The 22,700-nt window shown below is 37.7% G+C and overlaps 2 protein-coding genes across 4 annotated transcripts in view; one reads left to right on the top strand and one right to left on the bottom strand.

The window, feature by feature from the left end:
* Positions 1 to 1,491, top strand: part of mto1 (mitochondrial tRNA translation optimization 1) — a 48,217-nt gene extending 46,726 nt beyond the window's left edge. For 2 of the 3 annotated variants that reach the window (XM_081393481.1, XM_081393482.1), the window contains one exon: positions 109 to 1,491. In XM_081393481.1, the coding sequence (XP_081249607.1) occupies positions 109 to 201 (93 nt within the window). In that variant the 3' untranslated portion in view covers positions 202 to 1,491. The remainder of the gene's footprint in view (positions 1 to 108) is intronic. The other variant, XM_081393480.1, reaches the window with a different exon arrangement.
* LOC308707219 (tectonic-3-like) lies at positions 433 to 21,607 on the bottom strand (the record flags this gene model as incomplete). Its single annotated transcript, XM_081393483.1, is given in 17 exon segments — positions 433 to 471; positions 473 to 511; positions 513 to 587; positions 815 to 949; positions 3,782 to 3,929; positions 4,060 to 4,163; positions 5,567 to 5,674; positions 6,511 to 6,630; positions 6,712 to 6,786; positions 6,882 to 6,920; positions 7,805 to 7,917; positions 8,006 to 8,114; positions 9,179 to 9,291; positions 11,063 to 11,163; positions 11,245 to 11,359; positions 20,725 to 20,985; positions 21,170 to 21,607. Coding segments are annotated over 17 exon segments (1,911 nt in total). The 5' UTR covers positions 21,387 to 21,607.
* Between the last annotated feature and the right edge of the window lie 1,093 nt (positions 21,608 to 22,700).

Below are 22,700 nucleotides of genomic sequence, written 5' to 3'. Positions count from 1 at the left end.
AGAGCTGACCGCTTGTGATCAGACTGTCCGATCTTAAAATCAGGTGTAAACAATCTCTTAAAATCAGCCATTATATCAAATAGTAACTCATTGTTTTTTGATTTTCAGTTGGGAGCTGCTGCCCGTCTGTCAGGAATCACCCCAGCAGCCTTAGTTCATCTGTTTAACTATGTGCACAGAAAAAAAACACAGGAATCATAGTAAGATTGTTGGAGTCTCATAAGAATGATCAAAATGGTGTATTATGCAAAATAATTCAACAGTGAAAGTCAATAAAAGTCAAAAGTGATAGTGTGGGAGAGAAAAAAACAACAACCTAAAAACATCTTTATTTAAAATGGGGAACTATTTACAATTGTGGTGTCTTTCAAGCTTTAAGAGTGTTATGTGATTGACACAAGCATCAAACCAAATTTAACCCCAAAGTTTGATTTACTCTTGATCAAACTCTCCAACCCCTCTGGAAAAAAAAATCAAATGGAAACTTCCATTCAGGTTGACGTTCCCCCCCCAGGGGCTTCTGGGTAAACTGTGGCATCAGAGAACATCACCTCAGTGGTCAATGGGACAGAAGACCGGAGGGGACACTAGAGGCAAGAAGAAGACCCTAATTCATATGAACTTCCCAAAGACCTCTTAACTGTGTGTGAAAAATGTCATCTTCTCAATCAAAACATGTTACATAGATATTTGTACAAATTAAATGTTTATATGCAGGAAAAACAAAGTTTTACACAAAGTAGTACTTTTGGAAAAATTACACGTATGAAAATCATGTCAGTATCTCAGGGCTCAACAGTAACATCATGCTTACCTTTAGTCTCTGACAGCCAAAGATGAATTTGGCCCCCAAGATGTGGTTCTGTGGCAGGGCCCTGAGGCCCCTCTGAGCCCAGAGCACCTGTAATGATAGAGACACGGGCAGGAGACAACCCGTCTCACATGCTTCCTGAAACATTTACAAATAAGCTTGTTAACATATTTGGGATATTCTATATTTTAGGGCTGTCAAGCGATTATTTTAATCAAATTATAACTTAATTACACAATGTGACAATTAATCAATCAATCAAATTAAATCCCACATCAAATTTGGCTGAGAAATTACCCCCAATTATTATTGTGTTAAATGTGAAAAGCATCAAATAGACATTACAGTGAGTAGCTTTAGAAAGAGTTGCAGCTTAGGCGACTGGCTTATCTGTTTGCACAATGATCTTCCTAGTTATTAAAATCTGCGTTGTGGTCCCAGCTGGTCCTAGCATAATTCTTTGCTGTAGCTGGCCACTCTGTTTAAGGCTTGTCTAGTCGTTGGGTTCTTAACTGACAGTACAGGCCTCTGTTTTGGTTGTTTCTGGGAGCAATTCCCCCATCTAAAGAGATGGGTCTTTAAAGGGGTCATATAATGGTACATGCACTTTTACAAGTTGATTGTACTGAAATGTGTGTTGGCAGTGCATGTACACAACCATCATAAAATGATAAAAATCCATCCAGTGTTTTTTTTTTAAATCTCCTTGTATGTTTGACCCTCTCTGAAATCAAGCCGTTCGATTTTGTGATGTCACAAAATCGACGCCCCTCCCACGATTGGTGATTGACAGCAGCGTTTCAACACAGACCCGCCCTCGCTCGTGAGCGAGCTGTCTGTCATCATAGTCCGCACGTCATTGTTGATACCCTCACTGGAGCGCTGTCTATGAGCAGAATGGCGTCTGCGATTGTGGTGTTCTGTTCTTCGGTGTAATAAGGAACACAGCAGTCATTTTGATGTTCCTAAATACTAACTGTTGGGCAGTGGCTGAGTTTTGTTTTTGAAGGGAATATTCCCAAATCATTGTCGTGGGGATTCCCTCACGGGGATTCCCCCATGATCAACTTCCATGCTTTCATGTTTGCGCAAATCATTTCACACCAGACAGCTTTACAAATGAGAAAAAACGGATCGGTACCAACGTGTTCCTGCTGAACCTCCAGAAGAAGTGAGTGTAATGTTTTATTAACCTTTATATTAATATATATATTAATCTTTGCAAATTTGCAAACCTTGCTGCACGCTTCACGATGAATGCATCTAAGGTTTACACTCAGGGTACATTACAGCATGTTTTCTATGTACGACGTTCTCAATATAATTCATAATCCCACGTTAATAATGAACAACGCGTTATGGTTATTGTGTTATTATTTCAAACGGTGTATGCACAGAACAGAGGGGCGGGGTGAGCAAAGCTCATTATCATTTAAAGACACATGCACTGAAACGGCGTGCTGAAAACAGCTGTTTTTGACCAGGTAAAATTTGTGTTTTCTTACAATACTAATGAGAATTTTTAATTAAAGTATATCACAAACTTTTAATTTAGACCCTAAATATTCATATTAGCTTGTACAAAAATGGCATTATATGACCCCTTTAAAATAGATTTAAACTGAGAGAAAACATAAGTGTCTGTCTGCCTCTTGAACAATGCAAGACTGCTCCAAAGTTTAAGATTTACCACCCGCATTTGATATTGATATGGTAAGTATTATCAACAGGACAATGAGAACTAACACAATGATGTTTCTTAATAATATATTCCAAGGGTAGTCAAAAGCAATGGTCAGCTTTAAAACAGTATATTTTAAATACTTGTTTACTGGCCAGTATCACTGATACTAATACAGCTACTCAATGAAAGCTAATAATTTTTTTAAATGAAGTGATACTCTAAATAAGAAACTAAAACTGTCAGTAGGTGGTGGTAAATGTTAGCCTAGAAATCTAGACGCACCCTAGCAGCAGCAAAATTAATTTTGCAGCCAGGGTAGTCTAGCAACTCTCCGTTGACTTTCGAGCTGGAAAAACCAAACTCTAGTCAGGCCAATCAAATTGTGTATAGAGTCGGTGGGCGGGCTTTACATAATGACGACAGAGTTGTGACGGTTCCGCGTGAATTCCCTGCTACTTGAAAACAAAGAAGAGCTGCTGCTGGCAAACAGTGGTCTTTCGAATCGGCTTTGTCCATGACTCTGGAGGACTTGGAGTTAAGCTTTTCTTTAAGAAAAGAACAAAGAACGGCACTTAAGTCATTCTTAAAACAGGAAGATGTGTTCGTAGTTTTGCCGACCAGATACGGCAAAAGTTTAATCTATCAACTAGCTCCGCTGTTGGGAAAACGCTCTGGTTGGTAGTAGCGCTGTCCTATTGCATACAGCCGTTTATCCCGCCCCTTGGATTGAGCCCTGACAATGGTGAGTTGCCAGACCTAACATCTTGATGTAGGTTTGGCTTGCCAGGCTAGGTAAATGTCTAATGAGCAAGTAATTGAGTCATTCATTCGATTTGTTCAAATGGCTGATTCATTCAGTAAATGGCTCTCTTTATGAATGGGCTATTGAATGATTGGTTTACCCGATTGATTCATTCAGAAATGACACACCGCTGTGTGTTGCTCGGAGACGCACAACAGTTCTGATCTGGCTTTACAGGTAATATTTTTGTTGACAAAATTTAGCAAAAAGAGACAATATTGGGCCTCAATCATGAAACTTTCGTAAATATTAATATAATATATTTGGTAATATATGTGCGCGTAAAACAGACCTTCCCGAAAACTCTCCTCCGGATTCATAAACAGTTCATAGGAATTATTAACTACTGGACAACAGTTTTATGCAATCAGATATAAAATACTTGTTTTACAAAGAACATTGTGCATTGTTGAATAATGTTTTAAAACAAGTAGGTGTGACAAAAGTGTCATCAACGAATATGCAACAGAGTATTGTAACTCACTGAAGCTGGTGTGGAGCAGTCTTGTGAAATGACTCGACTCTGGTCTGTCTGAGAGCCTGCAGTCATACTGATCATATCAGGCACTGTAACCCCTGCTAAAATACCCAAAAGCTCAGCCCGCAACATGCCACAGTCACTGGACAAAGATCTAGACAAATCAAAAAGACAGCAGGAATCAAAATAGAACCATTATTATGTTGTTGGTTTTATCAAATATGTTGACATCATGTCTTCAAGCTGGTTGTAAAAAGTTATGACGTAGTAAATTGGTGTAATACCTGAAGGTGCAGCCAGTCACAGTGTTTTGTTTGAAAAGAATAGGGGTCCGATTACCAAGATCAGCAGAACACCCTCCATCCTCAGACAACCCCAAAACTGTCAACTTCAACAAATGTCAAAGAATTTACATATTCATCACAGAGATACATTAAATCCTTCCCTAAAGCCAATAACTATGCAGGAGGTGTAAATATTTGCTCTGACAATATCTCTTAACAAAATGACATATTTAAATATCTCTTTAAAAAAAAACATGGTATTTGAAATTTGGACACAATTTGGTTTGCATTAGTAAGAATAGATTAATGGGTTAGTTAACCGTTAGATTTGACCATTTTCTGAATAAGAAAATCGTGTAGCTAGACTGTATGATGGACATTTTTTTAGCATCACTGTGGGTGCGTCTCAAGCAGCTCCCTAGCTTGTGAATCAGTATATCATGCACTGGTAAGGACAGTAAAGCACGCTGGCTCACTACACATTTGGACACTGATGACTCTATTTCTGGTGACATGACAATGTCCTCATTGTACATCATCACTACTGGTATTTATGAACAACAGCAGAGCTGATATCCTTCTGACATTACTTCTAATGTTATTTAAAGTACATTATGATAAATACTTTACTTGTTACATATACGTGCAACATTTCAGACATAAGTAGATAAAATGTGTTAGCTAGATTGTTCATTTACCTGCCTAGAGATGTATATTTATGCTGAAATATAATAAAATAATGGCTTGTATTTTTAAAAACATATCACTGTCGTTATGTGTAATGAGTTGGCTCACATGATTTAAGTTTCGCACTTTAGAACTTCCGTTAAGGGAACATAGTGAGCATTGATGCTCCCTGGTTTTCACGGTGCATTGTGGGACTTTTTAGGGAGCTGATCCTCAGTTTTTCCTTGTGTAACCATTTAACTTGCAAAGACAGCAAGTGTATGACTCCTAATGTTTTAAAATCTGTTCTGATTTTAAAAGTTGTGTAGTGTATTCTAGCTTTAAGTCACAAATGTATCTGGAGGATTACAATTTACCCCATAGTGAAATACTGACAAAAACAATACAACTAGTTTTACATACATTACAAGCATAAGTATTTTATGAATATGAATTTCATTTGCAGTTCAATCATTATAGTAATAGAGTACTAAATTGTCAAATCAATGTCACAGATAGGTCTGCAAAATGAGCAAAAAAACGATGCACCAGCATCTAATGGTGGAGAGCATCCAGGTGGACACCGTAAAGTTAGTTATGCCTTCTGCTGACTAGCTTACTAATGCAGAAACATGATGCATGATGAGTTGGATACCTTATATCAGCAGATGGTCTGACATAATTTCTCTTTCATTCATTCTCCAACAAACTCTAGGCACACCATCCCAATGAATGTGTGCTATACAAAAATAATCACACTCAGTCTATTTGATTTAACCTCAGATGAATTAGTAGTGTACTCTGATACAATAACAATTTCACAGTAAAGTGGAAAGGATACAGGTTGTGATTTTTCACCAAACCACCCAACTAGTAGTGATTCAGGTTTCAGCCCCTCTGGAGGTGATGGAGGAATGGGTGTGGCCATGGGGTGAGTGAGTGTGGCCAACTGGTATTCAAACAACAGGTGTTAAAAATGTTGCTGATTATTAAAGGACTTTTTTTTTTTTTTACCTCATAATTTATCAAAATGTCATCTCTATCTTCTGGGTGAAACGACAGACTTCTCTCTGGTGACATATGCCGAACTTCTCCAGGAAACACATTTTTACAATCAACTAGAAGCTTGCATTCTGACCTTCCTCCCACAATCCAATCAACAGCTAATGGACAGAACCAAGTACCCATACAAATGTTTGTTTGTTTTTTGTTTTAGTTTTTTTGATAATTGGTTTTCTTTCCATTTAGTAACCCTTCAGAATCTAAAGAATATATTTATGTTTCCCTGAAGACAAGATAATACACATTTAGAAAGATCATTCTGTTCAAAAACTCTTAATGTTTGTTTCCTTCTTGAGCATCAGTGTTTTCACCTTTTGTAATAGTTGTTGTATGAGTCTCTCAATTGCCCTTACAGTGAAAAGATGGACCTCAAAATCATACGGTCCTTGTTGGAAATGATTCGAATATGCAGAATATGCTGCAAAAAAAAAAAGAATGTCTAGGACCTGGATGATTTTTCTGAAGAACAGTTTAACTGCTCAGGACAAACAAAAGGGACTCATGAACAACTATTATAAAACATAAAAACAGTCATGGATCATCTAGAAAATTACACAATGTATTAAGAATCAAGCATTTGTACATTTTTGAAGGGTAATTTTACAAAATAAAAACAACATGCAATTTTTATGAGCCCTATTATTATTTTAATTATTAACATTTTCAGATTCTTCAAGATGTATGTAAACTTCTTACCACAAGTGTATATAGAGATAAAGTTACCTGGAATATAATCACATGCTTTTGCTGTAGTTGTGTATCTATAGTTGTGTTCAGCAGTTCTATGTTCAGTGTAGCTTTTGCAATCTCTCCTTTGCTTGTGTACTCTATCACATACTCCACCTATGAGAACAACAAAAGACTTCACTCATGTACATTCAGACAAAAATATGTGCATCCCCACAAACTTCTGTCTGCACTGACCTTTGATACCACATTCAGACATGAGCTGTTTTGCTCAAGTGGTTCAGGCCAGTCACTCACAGTAGAAATTGGGATCTAAGACAATGCAAACAAAATGTCTGGAAACATTCTGGGGTCAAAAATTGTAAGTATATCACTACATATAGTTAAAATAATTTGATGCAACTTACAACAAACTCTGGACTGTTCTCTATCTGGGCACTGGGAACCTAAAAGACAAAATCTAAATAATTAATATGCATACAATAGGCATCCAGGGATGTCTATTTTTAAGGAATATTCATAATCAACCATTAAAACTATATTACTAAAAGGAATCAATTAATTGTTATTTAATACTGCAAAACGCATGTAGAGAAGACCAAATATCATGTAAATGTAGTCTACTTTAAACTATATTTAAAATAAATACAGTCAAGAAATGCAAATATTGGTATATTTCCAGTCCACTGTATTTTAATACATTTCAGCTGTTTACATGAATTATATTTACAATTAATTTATTATTAACGCAAAAATTGTAAGCATGACAATGCATCGCAAATATAAATATTGGGTAAATAGTCCATTCTTAATTATACATTAGTTTTCAGTACTAAATGGAATAGCAATTTCTCAACTTGTCTACTGAGTTGCATTATGGGATTGCCCTTATCTGCAAAAGATACATCTGGTACTGCCATGATGAGGTATTTTAGAAGGCAGCATAATTGAAGGTACACTGTGTAACTTTTTTTACTTCAAAATTTACAAAATGTATATAATGTGCAAGTACACCATGAATCTATCTTCCAATCCGTGTTTTTGTCTTATCCTGAATCACTACGGTATGCCTATGTGTTTATATTCTGACCATTTTAGACAGAGCGGGACACCAGCGGCTGCGGAGTAGCCCAGTACCTGCGTGACTCGTCATATACATTATTGAGAGAAGTAGCTCTGGCTACAATGTTCTTCCGCAAGATGCATGTAATTTTGTTTATTTACCGCTAGAGTGCCAAAAGTTACATAGTGTACCTGTTTGGAACAGCCTTTCCATTGGGATGCTGACCTAAACAACTATCTAGGTTTTAGAAGAGAGCTTTAGTCTCACCCTCAGTAGTCCGAAGCCAGTGTAGTAAGTGAGAGCATTTAAACTCCTGTCTTCTGCACAAGATTGTGCTGTCACAGCACGAGAGCAAGATAGAGAACTTGAACGCAAGAACCCTGGAAAAGAAACCATAAATCAGTATACAACTATTCATATTATTTAGAGCAAAAACCAGGTCAAATGTTTACACATTTTTGCCCATACTTGCAGGATTGTGGTTGATGCAGGCAGATGACGCCGGCCCTGGTGATGGCTGTCCAAGTGTGCTCACTATGGATGTACGGTCATAATAGGTCAGAATGATGTCATCAGCCTGTGACAAAGTCCAGCAGTGCCACTGTTAAATACTTTTCATATTCATTGCCTATGTAACGTAACAGTAGTGCAATACATGTATGTATTATTTATTACTATTATTATATCCTACTATATTACTTTATATTAATATTATATTTAAATTAAAAATAGCTTTTTTATATATATATATATTTTCAGATTTTTTTTATGTTTTATACTTTTTTGACATTTTGTTGTGCTTTTGCCATTTTATTAGGTGTTATATATATATATATATATATATATATATATATATAATTACTATTTAGGTTTATAAGGAGGATTCTGTAAAGGGATGATAGGGATAAATCTGTAAAGTTTTGTACAATTTAATACAATTCAGTGTAGTGACAAGCCTAATTACTCTTTGGTGATGTGCCAGGGAGGGCTCCAGACTAACATTTAGAAACAGTGGCTGCGATTGTCGCCAAACTCTACAGATGGTAGCACTGGGGTGACGGGTATAAATAATATTACACATTTTATCTCTTGGGAATTTAATAGTAACTTGAGTTGACATTAGCACTTGCTTGAGCTGGGAATCTGGATGCAGATATAAATGTATTTTAAATAAAAAAACATTAACAGTTGTAAAAATTGTAACAACCTCGTTTTATAGGGTAAAATTTTAATATTCTGAATGAGTAAGAACTCTACTCTTGTTAAAATTGGTCTTCTATAGTATCATACACTTGTAGATCCATCAAAGTTATGAAAAAAAAAAAAAAAAAAAAAAAGAAGTTCTTCCAGTAACATTAAATAAATGTTTGTTCAAAGTTATCTGGTCTTTGATAATGTTCTCAAAACATTAGCACAAAAAAGAAGCTACTTTTAGTGTTAAAATACTTTGTGAATTACTCTTGGGTGAAAAATAGGAGAGACACCCCTAATTTTTAAGAGTTGCTTCTAAATTTCTGCATTAGGAGCAACTTTTAGTCTAAGATTTTTTTGTGAATACAGCCCCTGATTATGACAGGGTGTTTAACTACAAGCTACACAATGCTAATTAAAAGCTATATGCAACATGTGATCACAGTTTACCTTGTAAAACTTTTTTTTTTGACTGTTGAAGGCCGTAAGCTCTCTCAGTAAGAATGGATTGATGGACTTGGGCTGAAAACGAGCAGAGGAGGTCTGAGCAGTAGACTGTTTTTCTAAGCACAGAGAGAAGAAAATAAAGAATAAGCAAAGCTTTTTGAAACAACATGCTTGTGTGAAAAAGTCATGCAGTCGTTTTATTATTAATCAATATTGTGTAAAAGAGTTTGCTGTATGCAACGATTAACATTTCAAACATTTCAATGTGATTGTTTTTCCAAATAAATCAATGCGGAAAACAATCAATGAGGAAAAAATGCTCTGTATGCACTGTGGTATACTGCATATTTTGGTAAATGTAGTAAAAAAAAAAAAATTCACAGATTTTGCACAGCATACATCCTTAAGACCCCGATATACTCAAAGTTTTGGTTCCTTACTTGGGGGTACGGAAGGTTTCAAAATACCTGAGCAGGGATATAAAATCGTGCTCAAAAGTTTACACACCCCTTGCAGAATCTGCAAAATGTTAATTATTTTAACAAAATAAGAGGGATCATAAAAATTCAATTTATTTTTTATTTAGTACTGTCCTGATCAGATATTTTACATAAAAGATGTTCACATATAGTCCACAAGACAAAATAAAAAAGACAGATAAAACACAAGACAAAATAATCACAAGACAGATAAAAAAAAGCTACACTGCTTTTTTTATGAAAAATTACCCCCTTCAAAAAGTTTACATACCCTTGATTTTTAATACTGTGTGTCGTTACCTGGATGATCCACCGCTGTTTTTTTTTTTGTTTTTTTTGTGATTGCTGTTCTTGAGTCCCTTGTTTGTCCTGAGCAGTTAAACTGCCCAATGTTCTTCAGAAAAATCCTTCAGGTCCTGCACATTCTTTAGTTTTCCAGCAGTGACTATGATATTGAGATCCATCTTTTCACACTGAGGACAATTGAGGGACTCAAACACAACTATTAAAAAGGTTCAAACATTCACTGATGCTCCAGAAGGAAACACAATGCATTAACAGCCGGGGGCTGAAAACTTTTTGAATTTGAAGGTAAATTGTACTTAATTTCTCTTCTGGGAAATATGCAAGTATTTTCTGTTGCTTCCGAAGAACAGTACCAAATTTTTATTTTATTTTTTACATTTAAAGAAAAATTTGGACATCCTCATCCTGTTCAAAAGTTTTATATTGAACTTGATCTTTTCACTGTCTTAGTACATTAGGGCAAACCAAGCTTTTTTCACATGAAACGTTTTAGAATGTCCCACTGTTTCAAATACTGCTGCAGGTGCTGGATCACAAGTGGCCAAATCTTGTAGTTTGTTCACATATATTTTTCTTCTTTTGAGAGGTGATCTAAGTATTTGTCTCTTGAAACAGATGAAAAATTTACAGGCCAGTGCTGCAGTTTTGCCTTTCAGGTCTCCGCTCCAGTCATGCGAGTGAAAAATGATGTGGACATGTTAGTATTCATTTCGGCACTCCAGTAAAATCATGTCAGGTTTATTTATATAGCACTTTATATAATTGATTGCTGTAAAGCAAACAACTTTACCATTTGAAAAATTAAAATAGTGTGTAAGTGTCGCTTTCAATTAGAATTACAACTCTATGTAACCAATGGTAGTTTGAATATGTTTACCAGTGTTTTCTGGAAAGTTTGCTTTGGCAAGCTGTTTCAACCTCTCGAAGCGAACTTCTCTTTGGCCTGATTTTGTTTGAAATTACGTTACACCAGTTCATTCTTCAAATTTGCTTTAAGTATATCAGGACCTTACCAGAATTTTACAAGAGTAAATCTTGTAAGAGTAAATCAGTAAAACTGGAGTTCATTGAGGTGAAAATACAGTAATGCATGGTAATTTACCCTCTTCTCTCTGAACACAAAGGAGGTTTCCATTCAGAGTAACCAGTGCTGGATCAATTTGTGTTCTCAACATCAGCCAGCTCTCAAGGCAGACGCCAGACCTTTATGTGACAAAGACATCTGCGATTTAAAGCACATTCAAAGGTTAGTGGACACATTTAATGACAGACAGTAGCTGTTACCCCGCATCCTGGCCACAGTTGTTAAACACAGAGCTGAGGTTCAGGAGACCACAGTCCATGACATCACAGCAGCATCCAATGTTACAGAAGTCAGGTGTGACATCACACAGGCAGCCTGCAAGAGCGAGACAAGACACATTGAACTTACCAGTGTGATGAGGGTGGAATAGCTCAATAGTTAAACATGTATATCTATCTATAAATTACAGGAATGTCTGTCTGTCTGTGAGTCTGTCTGTGTGTCATATATCGAACCGTTAGTTCGATGGATTTCAAACTTGACAGGTGTCTTGCAACAGGCACGAGTAAGTGCAGTGCCAGGTTTGACGTTGTTTGGATCAGAAATGCAAAAGATATCGTTAAATATATCAGTAAAAGAAGCACACATTCGCTTTTGCCGCTCTAGGCGCTGGCCACTCCCCCTCTCACACTGACACTGAGTGAGCACAGCTGGTCACTCCCCCTCTCACACTGCACACTGAAGGTGTGTTCCACATCGGCTGCGGCTGGATGTAACCGATCGGCGAGAGTAGCCGCGTGCAGGCGGGGAGGAGCTGCAAGTGAAGTCAGACACTTTCTGGTTCCCGTAGTGACCGCTCATGTGGTGTTTGCATACTTTACCACAGCTGAAGTGAAATAAATACAATATTTGCCAAATAATACACAGATGTTTCAGAGACATTTTCAATCAATACTTTATGTACTGCTTCATACAGCGTCTGTTTGAACAAGAATAAAGTTCAACATAAGCTACTATCAATGAAGTGAAGTCTACATTTTTTTATCAGTTTCAATTTGATAAACATTAACATGACACAATATAACATCGCAAATACATGAAAAGAGTGTTTACTGTTATAAAAAAACTGATTTGTGAGTTTTAGAGGAACTAAAGGTGTTCGAATAAACATGAAACACACGTGATCGTTGTCATGCGGTGAATCCGGCCAATCGTAGAACAGCTGTGTCGTCATCAGAGCTTGTGCAGCCGCTCTTGAGAAGCTCCGGCTACTCTCGAATCGCTCTTGTGGTACTTTGATGGCATACATCACAGTCACGTGGCGTCGGCGCTGTATCAAGTCGGACAAAATTTCTAACCGGCATGCACTGCTTCAAGTCAACCGCCGATCGGTCAGCGCAGAGCTGCATGAAGTCGAACAAGCCTTGAGTGAGCACTGCTGGCCACTCCCCCTCTCACACTGCACACTGAGTGAGCACAACGCAGGACCAGAGGCCACTCCCCTCCTCACACTGCACACTGAGTGAACACAACACAGGACCAGAGACAGAGAGGGTCGAAGAAAGCAGCGGAGCTTAAGTAGAGTTTTCTCTGAGTTCACTGTGTAGCCTGCTCCCTGAATCGTCACGCTTATTCATTTGTGGATGTTAACTGAATCTGTAAGTCAGCTACACTGTTTATTTCTGAATATTATATTTTATTCTGGTGCGCTTAACGTTATCGCTACTGTGTAATAGTTCACAGTCTCTTTCACGGCCATCATTTGTAGTAGCCTATTCACAAACTGTTTGCTCAAGCGTAGCGTTTTCTCTGAGTTCACCGTGTAGCCTGCTCCCTCAATCGTGTAGTTCAATTTTCCATATTTATGTCATTATGTCAGTTTGCTTTCTACCATGCACAAATAAAAATGTCACTGAACTTTTGCGGTGTAATTGTAACAATGAGCACTCAAACACACCGAACCAACAATTACTAAAAACTCACACAAAAACTGATTTTGCACGGGCACTTTGCACTAGTACATCATTTTAAAGATATGCACTTTTAAACTTATATATAAACATATTATTATAAACTCACACACACACATATATATACATATACACTGTAAGAACTATATATATATATATATATATATATATATATTATCTCACAAAAGTGAGTACACCCCTCACATTTCAGCAAACATTATTGTCAAAATAGCTGGCAACAAAAGTGAGTACACCCTAAGTCAGGGGTGGGCAACTTCGGTCCTGGAGGGCCACTGTCCTACAGAGTTTAGCTTCAACCCTAATCAAACACACCTGAACAAGCTAATCAAGGTCCTCAGGATTACTAGAAAATTACAGGCAGGTGATTTTTTCAGGGTTGGAGCTAAACTCTGTAGGACAGTGGCCCTCCAGGACCGAAGTTGCCCACCCCTGCCCTAAGTGAACATGTCAAAACTGTGTCCAAAGTGTCAATATTTTGTGTGAGCACCATTGTTATCTAGCACTGCCTTAATCCTCCTGGGCATGGAATTCACCAGAGCTGCACAGGATCCTCTTCCACTCCTTTATAATGACATCACAGAGCTGCTGGCTGTTAGACACATGGCACTTCTCCACCTTCCGCTTGAGGACGCCCCACAGGTACTCAATGGGGATCAGGTCTGGAGACATACTTGGCCACTCCATCACCTTCACCTTCAGCTTCCTCAGCAAGGCAGTTGTCATCTTGGCTGTGTGTTTGGTGTCGTTATCATGCCGTTTGGCACAGTTTCTAAAGGCAGGGCATCATGTTCTGCTTCAGAATGTCGCAGTACATGTTGGAATCCATGTTTCCCTCAATGAAGCGCAGCTCCCCAGTACCAGTAGCACTCATGCAGCCCCAGACCATGATGCTACCACCATCATGCTTGACTGTAGGCAAGACACAATTTTCTTGGTACTCCTCACCAGGACATCGCCACACATGCTGGACACCATCTGAGCTAAACAAGTTTATCTTAGGCTACGTTCACACTGCAGGCTGAAACGACCCAATTCCGATTTTTTTGCCCCTATGCGACCTGTATCTGATCTTTTCATGACAGTCTGAACGACAAAGATCCGATCTTTTCAAATGCGACCCAGGCCACTTGGGTATGTGGTCCAAATCCGATACATATCCGATCTTTTGAAATGCGACTTCAGTCTGAACGGCCAGGTTGCATGTATCTGACCCGCACGTCATTGATACGCGAAAAACGTCATAATTCTGCGTTGAAGTAGTCGTCGGTTTGAAAACGGACTGCATATTCGTCGAGCTGAGGTAAATCTGCCAAACGGGTCGACCTCGACGAGCCCGTTAATTAAAAAAATAAATAAAAGCCCACGGCCACCATCATTATATATCCAATGTGAATAAGAGTAGACTAACGTTATGATAACTTATTTGTGCTGATATTAGATAGGTCAGCGGCTGCTGTCTGGCTCTTGTGTAACGGTCGCTGCGCGCGCTCGTGTGTGTGAGCGTGTGTGTGTGTGTGAGAATCACAGTTAGTTGAAGATTTTTTTTTTTTTTTTTACAGTTAGTTGAAGTTTAGCTACTTCCGCAAACAACAAGTGACGTCGTTGACCGTTGAGTACTCTTCTGCGCATGCGGGTCACTTCTGGGTCATTTCACGTTCACACAGGAGATCACAAAAGGTCGCATTTAATTGGAAATGTGAACGGCCTTGCAAAAAAATCGAATTTTTTCAAAAAATCGGAATTGAGCATTAAGCCCTGCAGTGTGAACGCAGCCTTAGTCTCATCAGACCACAGGACATGGTTCCAGTAATTCATGCTCTTGGACAGGTTGCTTTGAGCAAGCTGTTTGCGGGCTTTCTTGTGAGCCAGCTTCAGAAGAGGCTTCCTTCTGGGACGACGGCCATGCAAACCAACTTGTTGCAGTGTGCGGTGTATGGTCTGAGCACTGACAAGCGGACCTTCTGCTTCTGCAACATCTAAAGCAATGCTGGTAGCACTCATGCGTCTGTTTTCTGAAGCCAGCTTCTGCACCTGACGCACAGCACAAGGACTCAACTTCTTTGACTGACTCACAAATTGTAACTGCTATAATACAAGATACACAAATTTGTATGGTCCTGTCAAGCAGACAAAAACATGAACATGATGAATAGGACATGTGGCTTTGCATGGTTAAACGACGTACAGCTATTATCACTTAGGGTGTACTCACTTTTGTTGCCAGATATTTTGACAATAATGGCTGTATGTTGAGTTATTTTCAGAGGACAGTATGCTATACAAGCAGCACATTGACTACTCTAAAATATATATATCCAAGTTTCATTTCTATAGTATTGTCCCTTGAGAAGATATACTAAAATGTTTGCTGAAAGGTGAGGGGTGTACCCACTTTCGTGAGATACTGTATATACATATATATATATATATAATTGGTCAAAATGTCATAAATGTTTGACCGCAAGTTTTGTGAAGAGCACCCTTCGAGCCAAACACATCTATAGACCCCTTTTGCGCCGACGTCACAGTTACGTCACGGCGCTAGCTGGAGGCAAAACAAACGGAAAACTGGAGGCGGCCAATACAAACCAGCACAGATTCGGCTACATAATAAGGAGCTTAAATTATTATTTTTATTATTAAAAGTCATCTTGTTGTGTTCTTGGGTGCAAGAATCAATGAAAAATGAGTATGCTGTATCTGGAATTTTTATTTCTAGAAAATATTCATATCATTAAAATTGCACCGTAGTGTCACTCTTTACATTGTCGTCTTGGCGCTGGCTGACGCCCGTTTCACACATACTCCGTGTGCAGTGCGTGTGCGGTCCGTGTTGCAGTGCGTATGCGGTGCAGGAGCAGCACGCGCAATAGTGCTTTCACATATGCTGCGTTTGCAGTGCGGAACTGATCCGCGGCTGTAGCCACAAACACATAGACCTACTCATTATTTTTATTTCAAATCCAGAAGTTATCAGCAACTTTTATTTAAAAAAGTTTTAGGATTCTCTTTGTACACATCCTCCCTTGTCTGTCTTGGCGTCGCTCTATCTTTTTGAGCTGACTAATATAAACGCCAACGAGGAGGAGAAAGAAGCGTCGACAGATCAAAGAATTGTCTTTAGAATTGTATTTTTGTTTTCTTTGTTAGGCTAGTTGATGTCCGTGCTGTTATATTTCGTTCACTGGATGGAATGTTCGTTATTTTTGTGAGTCTTTGTGACGTCTGTTGTGAGTGAGTAAATAAATAATTGCACTGATTCCGCCGTTTACTTGTTCTTGTTTAGGATCTCTTCTCTCAGAGTTGATATTTTTATGAGAGGTCGTAACACAACGTATTATTCAATACATTACTTCTAGATTATATATTAAAGGGGTGGTTCAGGATTTTCAACATCGGACCTCATTTTCAAGTGAGCCTGTTTGTCATTCATCAGTAGAGACAGTTTTCAAAAAAATTCATCCAGTCCTTACTTTTGGATAGTTCGCTGGTGCTAGGCTAGCGCGAGTCAACGGTAGATGCGTTAGCCTGCCATTAAAAACAGTTTTACCCACTCTACAGTACACCAAAAGCAAATCAATTATATAACGCCAGACTATCGATGTAAATGTCTGTTGAGAGAATAATGTTAGAATTCAAACTACACTTGCATCTCAATGATCGCATTACATTTACAGGAACTAGTTTCTCAGCAGTGGCGGAATTTTACTATGCTCCGGTTAGTACTGCGCCGAAAAGTAAACACAGAAAAGAAGCGCACTACAGTCGGGACGTCTAGCTAGCTAGTAGTAGTCTCGGTTGCCTAGGTAACTTAATATCACTCCGCCGCTGCTGTAGATTGTGCTAATAAACACAGGGAACAAAGTATAACTATTGCAATGCGATGAAAGGGTAGTTTGATTTCTAACATTATTCTCTCAACAGACATTTATATCGGTAGTCTGGCGTTATAATTGATTTGCTTTTGGTGTACTGTGGAGTGGGTAAAACAGTTATTAATGGCAGGCTAACGCATCTACCGTTGACTCGCGCTAGCCTAGCACCAGCGAACTATCCAAAAGTAAGGACTGGATGAATTTTTTTGAAAACGGTCTCCACTGATGAATGACAAACAGGCTCACTTGAAAATGAGGTCCGATGTTGAAAATCCTGAACCACCCCTTTAAGTTGCTCAAGCAGTGGTAAAATATTGAACCATGTAGCTACTTATATTAAAATTGCATACATTTTAAATTAAAACTTAATTTACAAAAACAGCAGATATACCTTTTCTATTTAAATCGTTATACAAAGTCTTGCATGTCACAACTAACTTGTTTTTCCACCTCCACGAATGAGACGAGTGTCGTTATGTTGCCTTGTTGAAGTAAATTGTAGTTTTCCTTGCTTTACCTCGTCTTAAAATAAAAAGATGACTGTGAAAAATTGTACTATTTAATTAAATGCATTCATGGTAAGATTACTAGCCTACATTGTATTTAATTAAATGCATTTATGGTGAAATTATTACATTTTCATGTCAATCTGTGTGCATTTTAAACACGAACCATGCGTTGTCACTTTAATTCAGCGTTTGCAGCACAGCAAAAAATAGACTCGGTACGGAAACGATCGCTGCACTGCTGTATACGCACCGCAACTGGAACGGATCGACGGACTGCATCCGTGTGCAGTGTGAAAGCTCTAACCTGTTAACATGGGTGCAGAAAAAAATACGCACCGCACACGCACCGCAAACGGAGTATGTGTGAAACGGGCGTGACTGTTACGCCCGTTTCACACATACTCCGTGTGCAGTGCATATGCGGTGCGTGTTGCAGTGCGTATGCAGTGCAGGAGCAGCACACGCAATAGTGCTTTCACATATGCTGCGTTTGCAGTGCGTAACTGATTCGCTGCTGTTATACCACAAATACATACTCACTATTTGTATTTCAAATCCAGAAGTTATCAGCAACTTTTATTTTAAAAAAAGTTTTTTTTGTCAGCATTGCGATTCTCTTTGTACACATATACACTGTTTAATAGACGTATTCACGTTTAAACACAATTTAAACAACATATTATTAAATGCATTACTTCTATATAATTATATATTAAGTTGCTCAAGCAATAAGTGGTAAAAATATTTTACCATGTAGGCTATACTATTAAAATCGCATAGCCTACATTTTAAATTAAAACTTAAAATTGACAAAAACAGCAGACTCATACCCTTGCCTTTTTTTGCATAATTTAAATCTTTATACAATAAATCTTGCATGTGACTAATAACTTGTTTTTCCACCTCCACGAATGAGACGAGTGTTGTTCATTATGTTGTCTTATTGAAGTCTCAGCACCTCTCAGCATTCCGATTGTCTCTGTACGCATATACACTCTTTAACAGACGCACGTTTAAACACAATTTAAACAACGTCAGCCTATTATTCAATGGATTACTTTTACTTATATTAAGTTGCTCAAGCAAGTGGGCAAATATTTAACCATGTACTTTATATTAAATCGCAAACATTTTAAATTAAAACTTAAAATTGACAAAAACAGCTGACTCTCATGCCTTTTCTTTTTCATTTAAATTTGAATACAATATCAATCTTGCATATCACAAAGAACTTGTTTTTCCACCTCCACGAATGAGACAAGTGTTGTTCATTATGTCACCTTGTTGAGGTAAATTGTAGCTTTCCTTGCTTTACCCCGGTCTTAAAGTGAAAAAAAAAAAAGTATTTAAATACATTTATGTTGAGATTACTACATTTTATTTAATTAATCGCATTTATGGTGAAATTGCTACATTTTTAGGTCAATCTGTTCATTTTGACATTTTGACGTAACGCCCGTTTCACACATACTCCGTTTGCAGTGCGTATGCGGTGCGTATTTTTTTCCGTACCCATGTTAACAGGTTAGAGCTTTCACACTGCTCACGGATGCAGTCCGGCGATCCGTTCCAGTTGCGGTGCGTATACAGCAGTGCAGCGATCGTTTCCGCACCGAGTCTATTTTTGCTGTGCTGCACGCGCTGAATTAAAGTGACAGTGCATGTTTCGTGGTCAAAATGAACGCAGATTGACCTAAAAATGTAGCAATTTCACCATAAATGCGATTAATTAAATAAAATTTAGTAATCTCAACATAAATGTATTTAAATACTTTTTTTTTTTCACTTTAAGACCGGGGTAAAGCAAGGAAAGCTACAATTTACCTCAACAAGGTGACATAATGAACAACACTTGTCTCATTCGTGGAGGTGGAAAAACAAGTTCTTAGTGATATGCAAGATTTATTGTATTCAAATTTAAATGAAAAAGAAAAGGCATGAGAGTCGGCTGTTTTTGTCAATTTTAAGTTTTAATTTAAAATGTTTGCGATTTAATATAAAGTACATGGTTAAATATTTGCCCACTTGCTTGAGCAACTTAATATAAGTAAAAGTAATCCATTGAATAATAGGCTGACGTTGTTTAAATTGTGTATAAACGTGCGTCTGTTAAAGAGTGTATATGCGTACAAAGACAATCGGAATGCTGAGACGTTAAGACCGGGGTAAATCAAGGGAAAATACCATTTACTTCAATAAGACAACATAATGAACAACACTCGTCTCATTCGTGGAGGTGGAAAAACAAGTTATTAGTGACATGCAAGATTTATTGTATAAAGATTTAAATTATGCAAAAGAAAGGCAAGGGTATGAGTCTGCTGTTTTTGTCAATTTTAAGTTTTAATTTAAAATGTAGGCTATGCGATTTTAATAGTATAGCCTACATGGTAAAACATTTTTACCACTTGCTTGAGCAACTTATTATATAATTATATAGAAGTAATGCTTTTAATAATATGTTGTTTAAATTGTGTTTAAACGTGAATACGTCTATTAAACAGTGTATATGTGTACAAAGAGAATCGCAATGCTGACAAAAAAAACTTTTTTTAAATAAAAGTTGCTGATAACTTCTGGATTTGAAATAGGCTACAAATAGTGAGTATGTATTCGTGGTATAACAGCAGCGAATCAGTTACGCACTGCAAACGCAGCATATGTGAAAGCACTATTGCGCCTGCTGCTCCTGCACTGCATACGCACTGCAACACGCACCGCAAATGCACTGCACACGGAGTATGTGTGAAACGGGCGTCAGGCAGAACTGCGGATCGCACCACACAAGTCTTTACATGACCATTCAGCACATAGTTATATTATAGGCATCTAAATATATTTATATGTCCTCAGTTTCTCTTTACCCTCAGTTTCTCTATCGGGTAGGTGTAGAAGTCAGGCCACTCAACCGGGGGTAGCGTTAACGTTTTGCAAATAACAATCGGCGTCCTGGACAGTGAGTGACCTTGCACATTAAGACAAAATCGGATTTTCTCCAGTCATTGTTAAAAAACAAGCTAACAAAACTTGCAAACTAACATTAGTGAAGCAGCCAGAGAGATCTTTCTGCCTCCAGCTAAGCTCCGCCCACACAAATACGTCACCGTGTTTACCAACTGTAAAAGGGTCTATAGGAAATGCTGCCAAAGCACTGAATGAAAATCTACCTATAAACTGACTGCTAGAATGAATGTCTGTACTGCAATGTAATCTTTAATTGATTTAATTTTTTTCACAAATACACAAATTTCATAGTTATTCCAATGCTTAACTTTGATGAGAATAATGTTACATTGCAAAAATGGTTCTAAATAGGGTTAATTTATGCACAATAGCTTTATGAGATTCAGCTTCTTTCGACTCACCCAACGGGCTAGAGATGGGCTCTATGGTGGCATCAGTAGGCAGAACTGCACGATCATCTGTGAATGTACCCTTCGGTGTAGCAGTTGCAGATGAGTCGGTTGAGTTTGTTGGATACGAAGAGTTAATTTCTGCCCTCAAATCATTACTCGATGCTGTTGTTGATCGTGACTGGTTAGTAAGTATAGGTGCGTTATCAGTAAAAGTGAAGGGGTATGGGCTCAGATCGGTGCTCAATGTCTGATCAGTGATGCTCTCAGTCACTGTAGGAAAAGAAAAAGCAAAGAGAATTAGAACGCGACATGAATGTCTGTCTGATCATGGCATGTTAATGGTCCTTTAAGGCTAAAACTTTTCTTTATGCAGAAACGGCCGAATTTATTTTGATTTGGGGGGTGAAATATGATGTAACGTTAGGCATGTTATTTATATAATTCATCCTCTTACCCGATGGACTTATGATGGGCTCTGTGGTGGCATCAGTGGGGAAAACAGCACTTCCATCTGTGAATGTGGCAGTCAGTGCTGCGGCTGTAACGTTAGATGAAACCGAAGAGTTTGTTGAATCGGTTGAGTGGTGTTGTGCAGTGTTCTGAAAAGTCGCTTGAGGAAAAACAATCGCAATCAAAACTAATAGGAAACCACAAAAGGAAACCTTCGACATCTGTTAATTTGGGATGACTTTAGACAGTAATCCACTTAGTATCAAAAAGATGTCTTAAAAGAAGTTTGCACTCTGTCATTTGAATAATGTATTAATGAACAATCTAACGTTACTTTACTCCAATCACTAGCTAGACACATTACGTTAGCGTCCTTCCGACCGTCGTTGTTAAGGAAGTGTAAATTCTGTGCATATCCGGTTCTTCTTCTTCTTTAATGACTATTCACTCTCTATGAACATGTCGCCACCTGCTGCATTAGTCAAAGCAAAGTCCCTTTCTATAGGGGGGTGGTTCTTCAACTACGGGCACTTTTGGCCTTGTGAACTTGATGTAAAAAAAATTGTTCAAATCAAAATGGTCACAGTCTAACAGTTAAATATAACTAGTCTAGTTTAATGATCCATAAGAGAACGCACTTACATTATAAGACAAATTGGTGTTTTTTGACATATTTTCCGATCCGCACTGAACAAATGTCATTTCCATCACATGCAAATATTTGATTATTATTTAAAATTCTTATGATATCCATAATTTCTTAACAGTGTAAAACCACTTCCACACATAGTTTTACCAATTTATACCTATATTGCAATTACCATAGATTTGTGGATTAAGTAAATTAATTGTCATGAGGCCCAAACACAAAGCTTACATCCACCACAACCTGAAATATAATATTGCATTGGTTAGATACATTTCAGAAAAATAACTACTTGTGTTATTACATTAAGTGGAACATTATCCCATAAAATATGCAGAATTTTTTAATGAGTGATTAGAATTTTGTACATATTTTTAAAAAAGTTATGAGGTGGTGGAAATGACTGGGTGTTGTGGAAATGACAATGAATGGACGTCCATGTAGAAAAACAGAAAACATTTAGTTGAAACCCATTTAACAAATCATTAGTCATTAGTCTGTTTGGTTCCATAACCAGATGAACAGTTACAGTCTTACTGTAAACAACTTTAAGCACAAATAGTGAGACCTTTATCCAGATGACCTCCGCAGCATCTTAAAAATAGATGAAAAGGCATTTAAACAAATATATATTTGAATAAATACATTAGTGTTGTACATTTCAATAAATAAAATATTCATATGTAGCCACTCAATCTAAGAATTCCACCTTGTAAGCATAAATGTCATTTCCACCACACCTTTGTCATTTCCACCCAAGAAGGTAATGTGGTGGAAATGTGGTGGAAATGACTGTGGTGGAAATGATAATCCTACAGTATTTTGTAAAAAAATCCAAGCTAGTATTACATATTAGCTATGAATTGGTAGTTAGCATTGCATGCATGCA

Source organism: Scardinius erythrophthalmus (genome assembly GCF_964197995.2).
Source record: "Scardinius erythrophthalmus genome assembly, chromosome: 18".
Classification (NCBI taxonomy): Eukaryota; Metazoa; Chordata; class Actinopteri; order Cypriniformes; family Leuciscidae; genus Scardinius; species Scardinius erythrophthalmus.
Note: the sequence above shows the minus strand (reverse complement) of the source record. Positions and strands in the feature narration are given on the sequence as shown.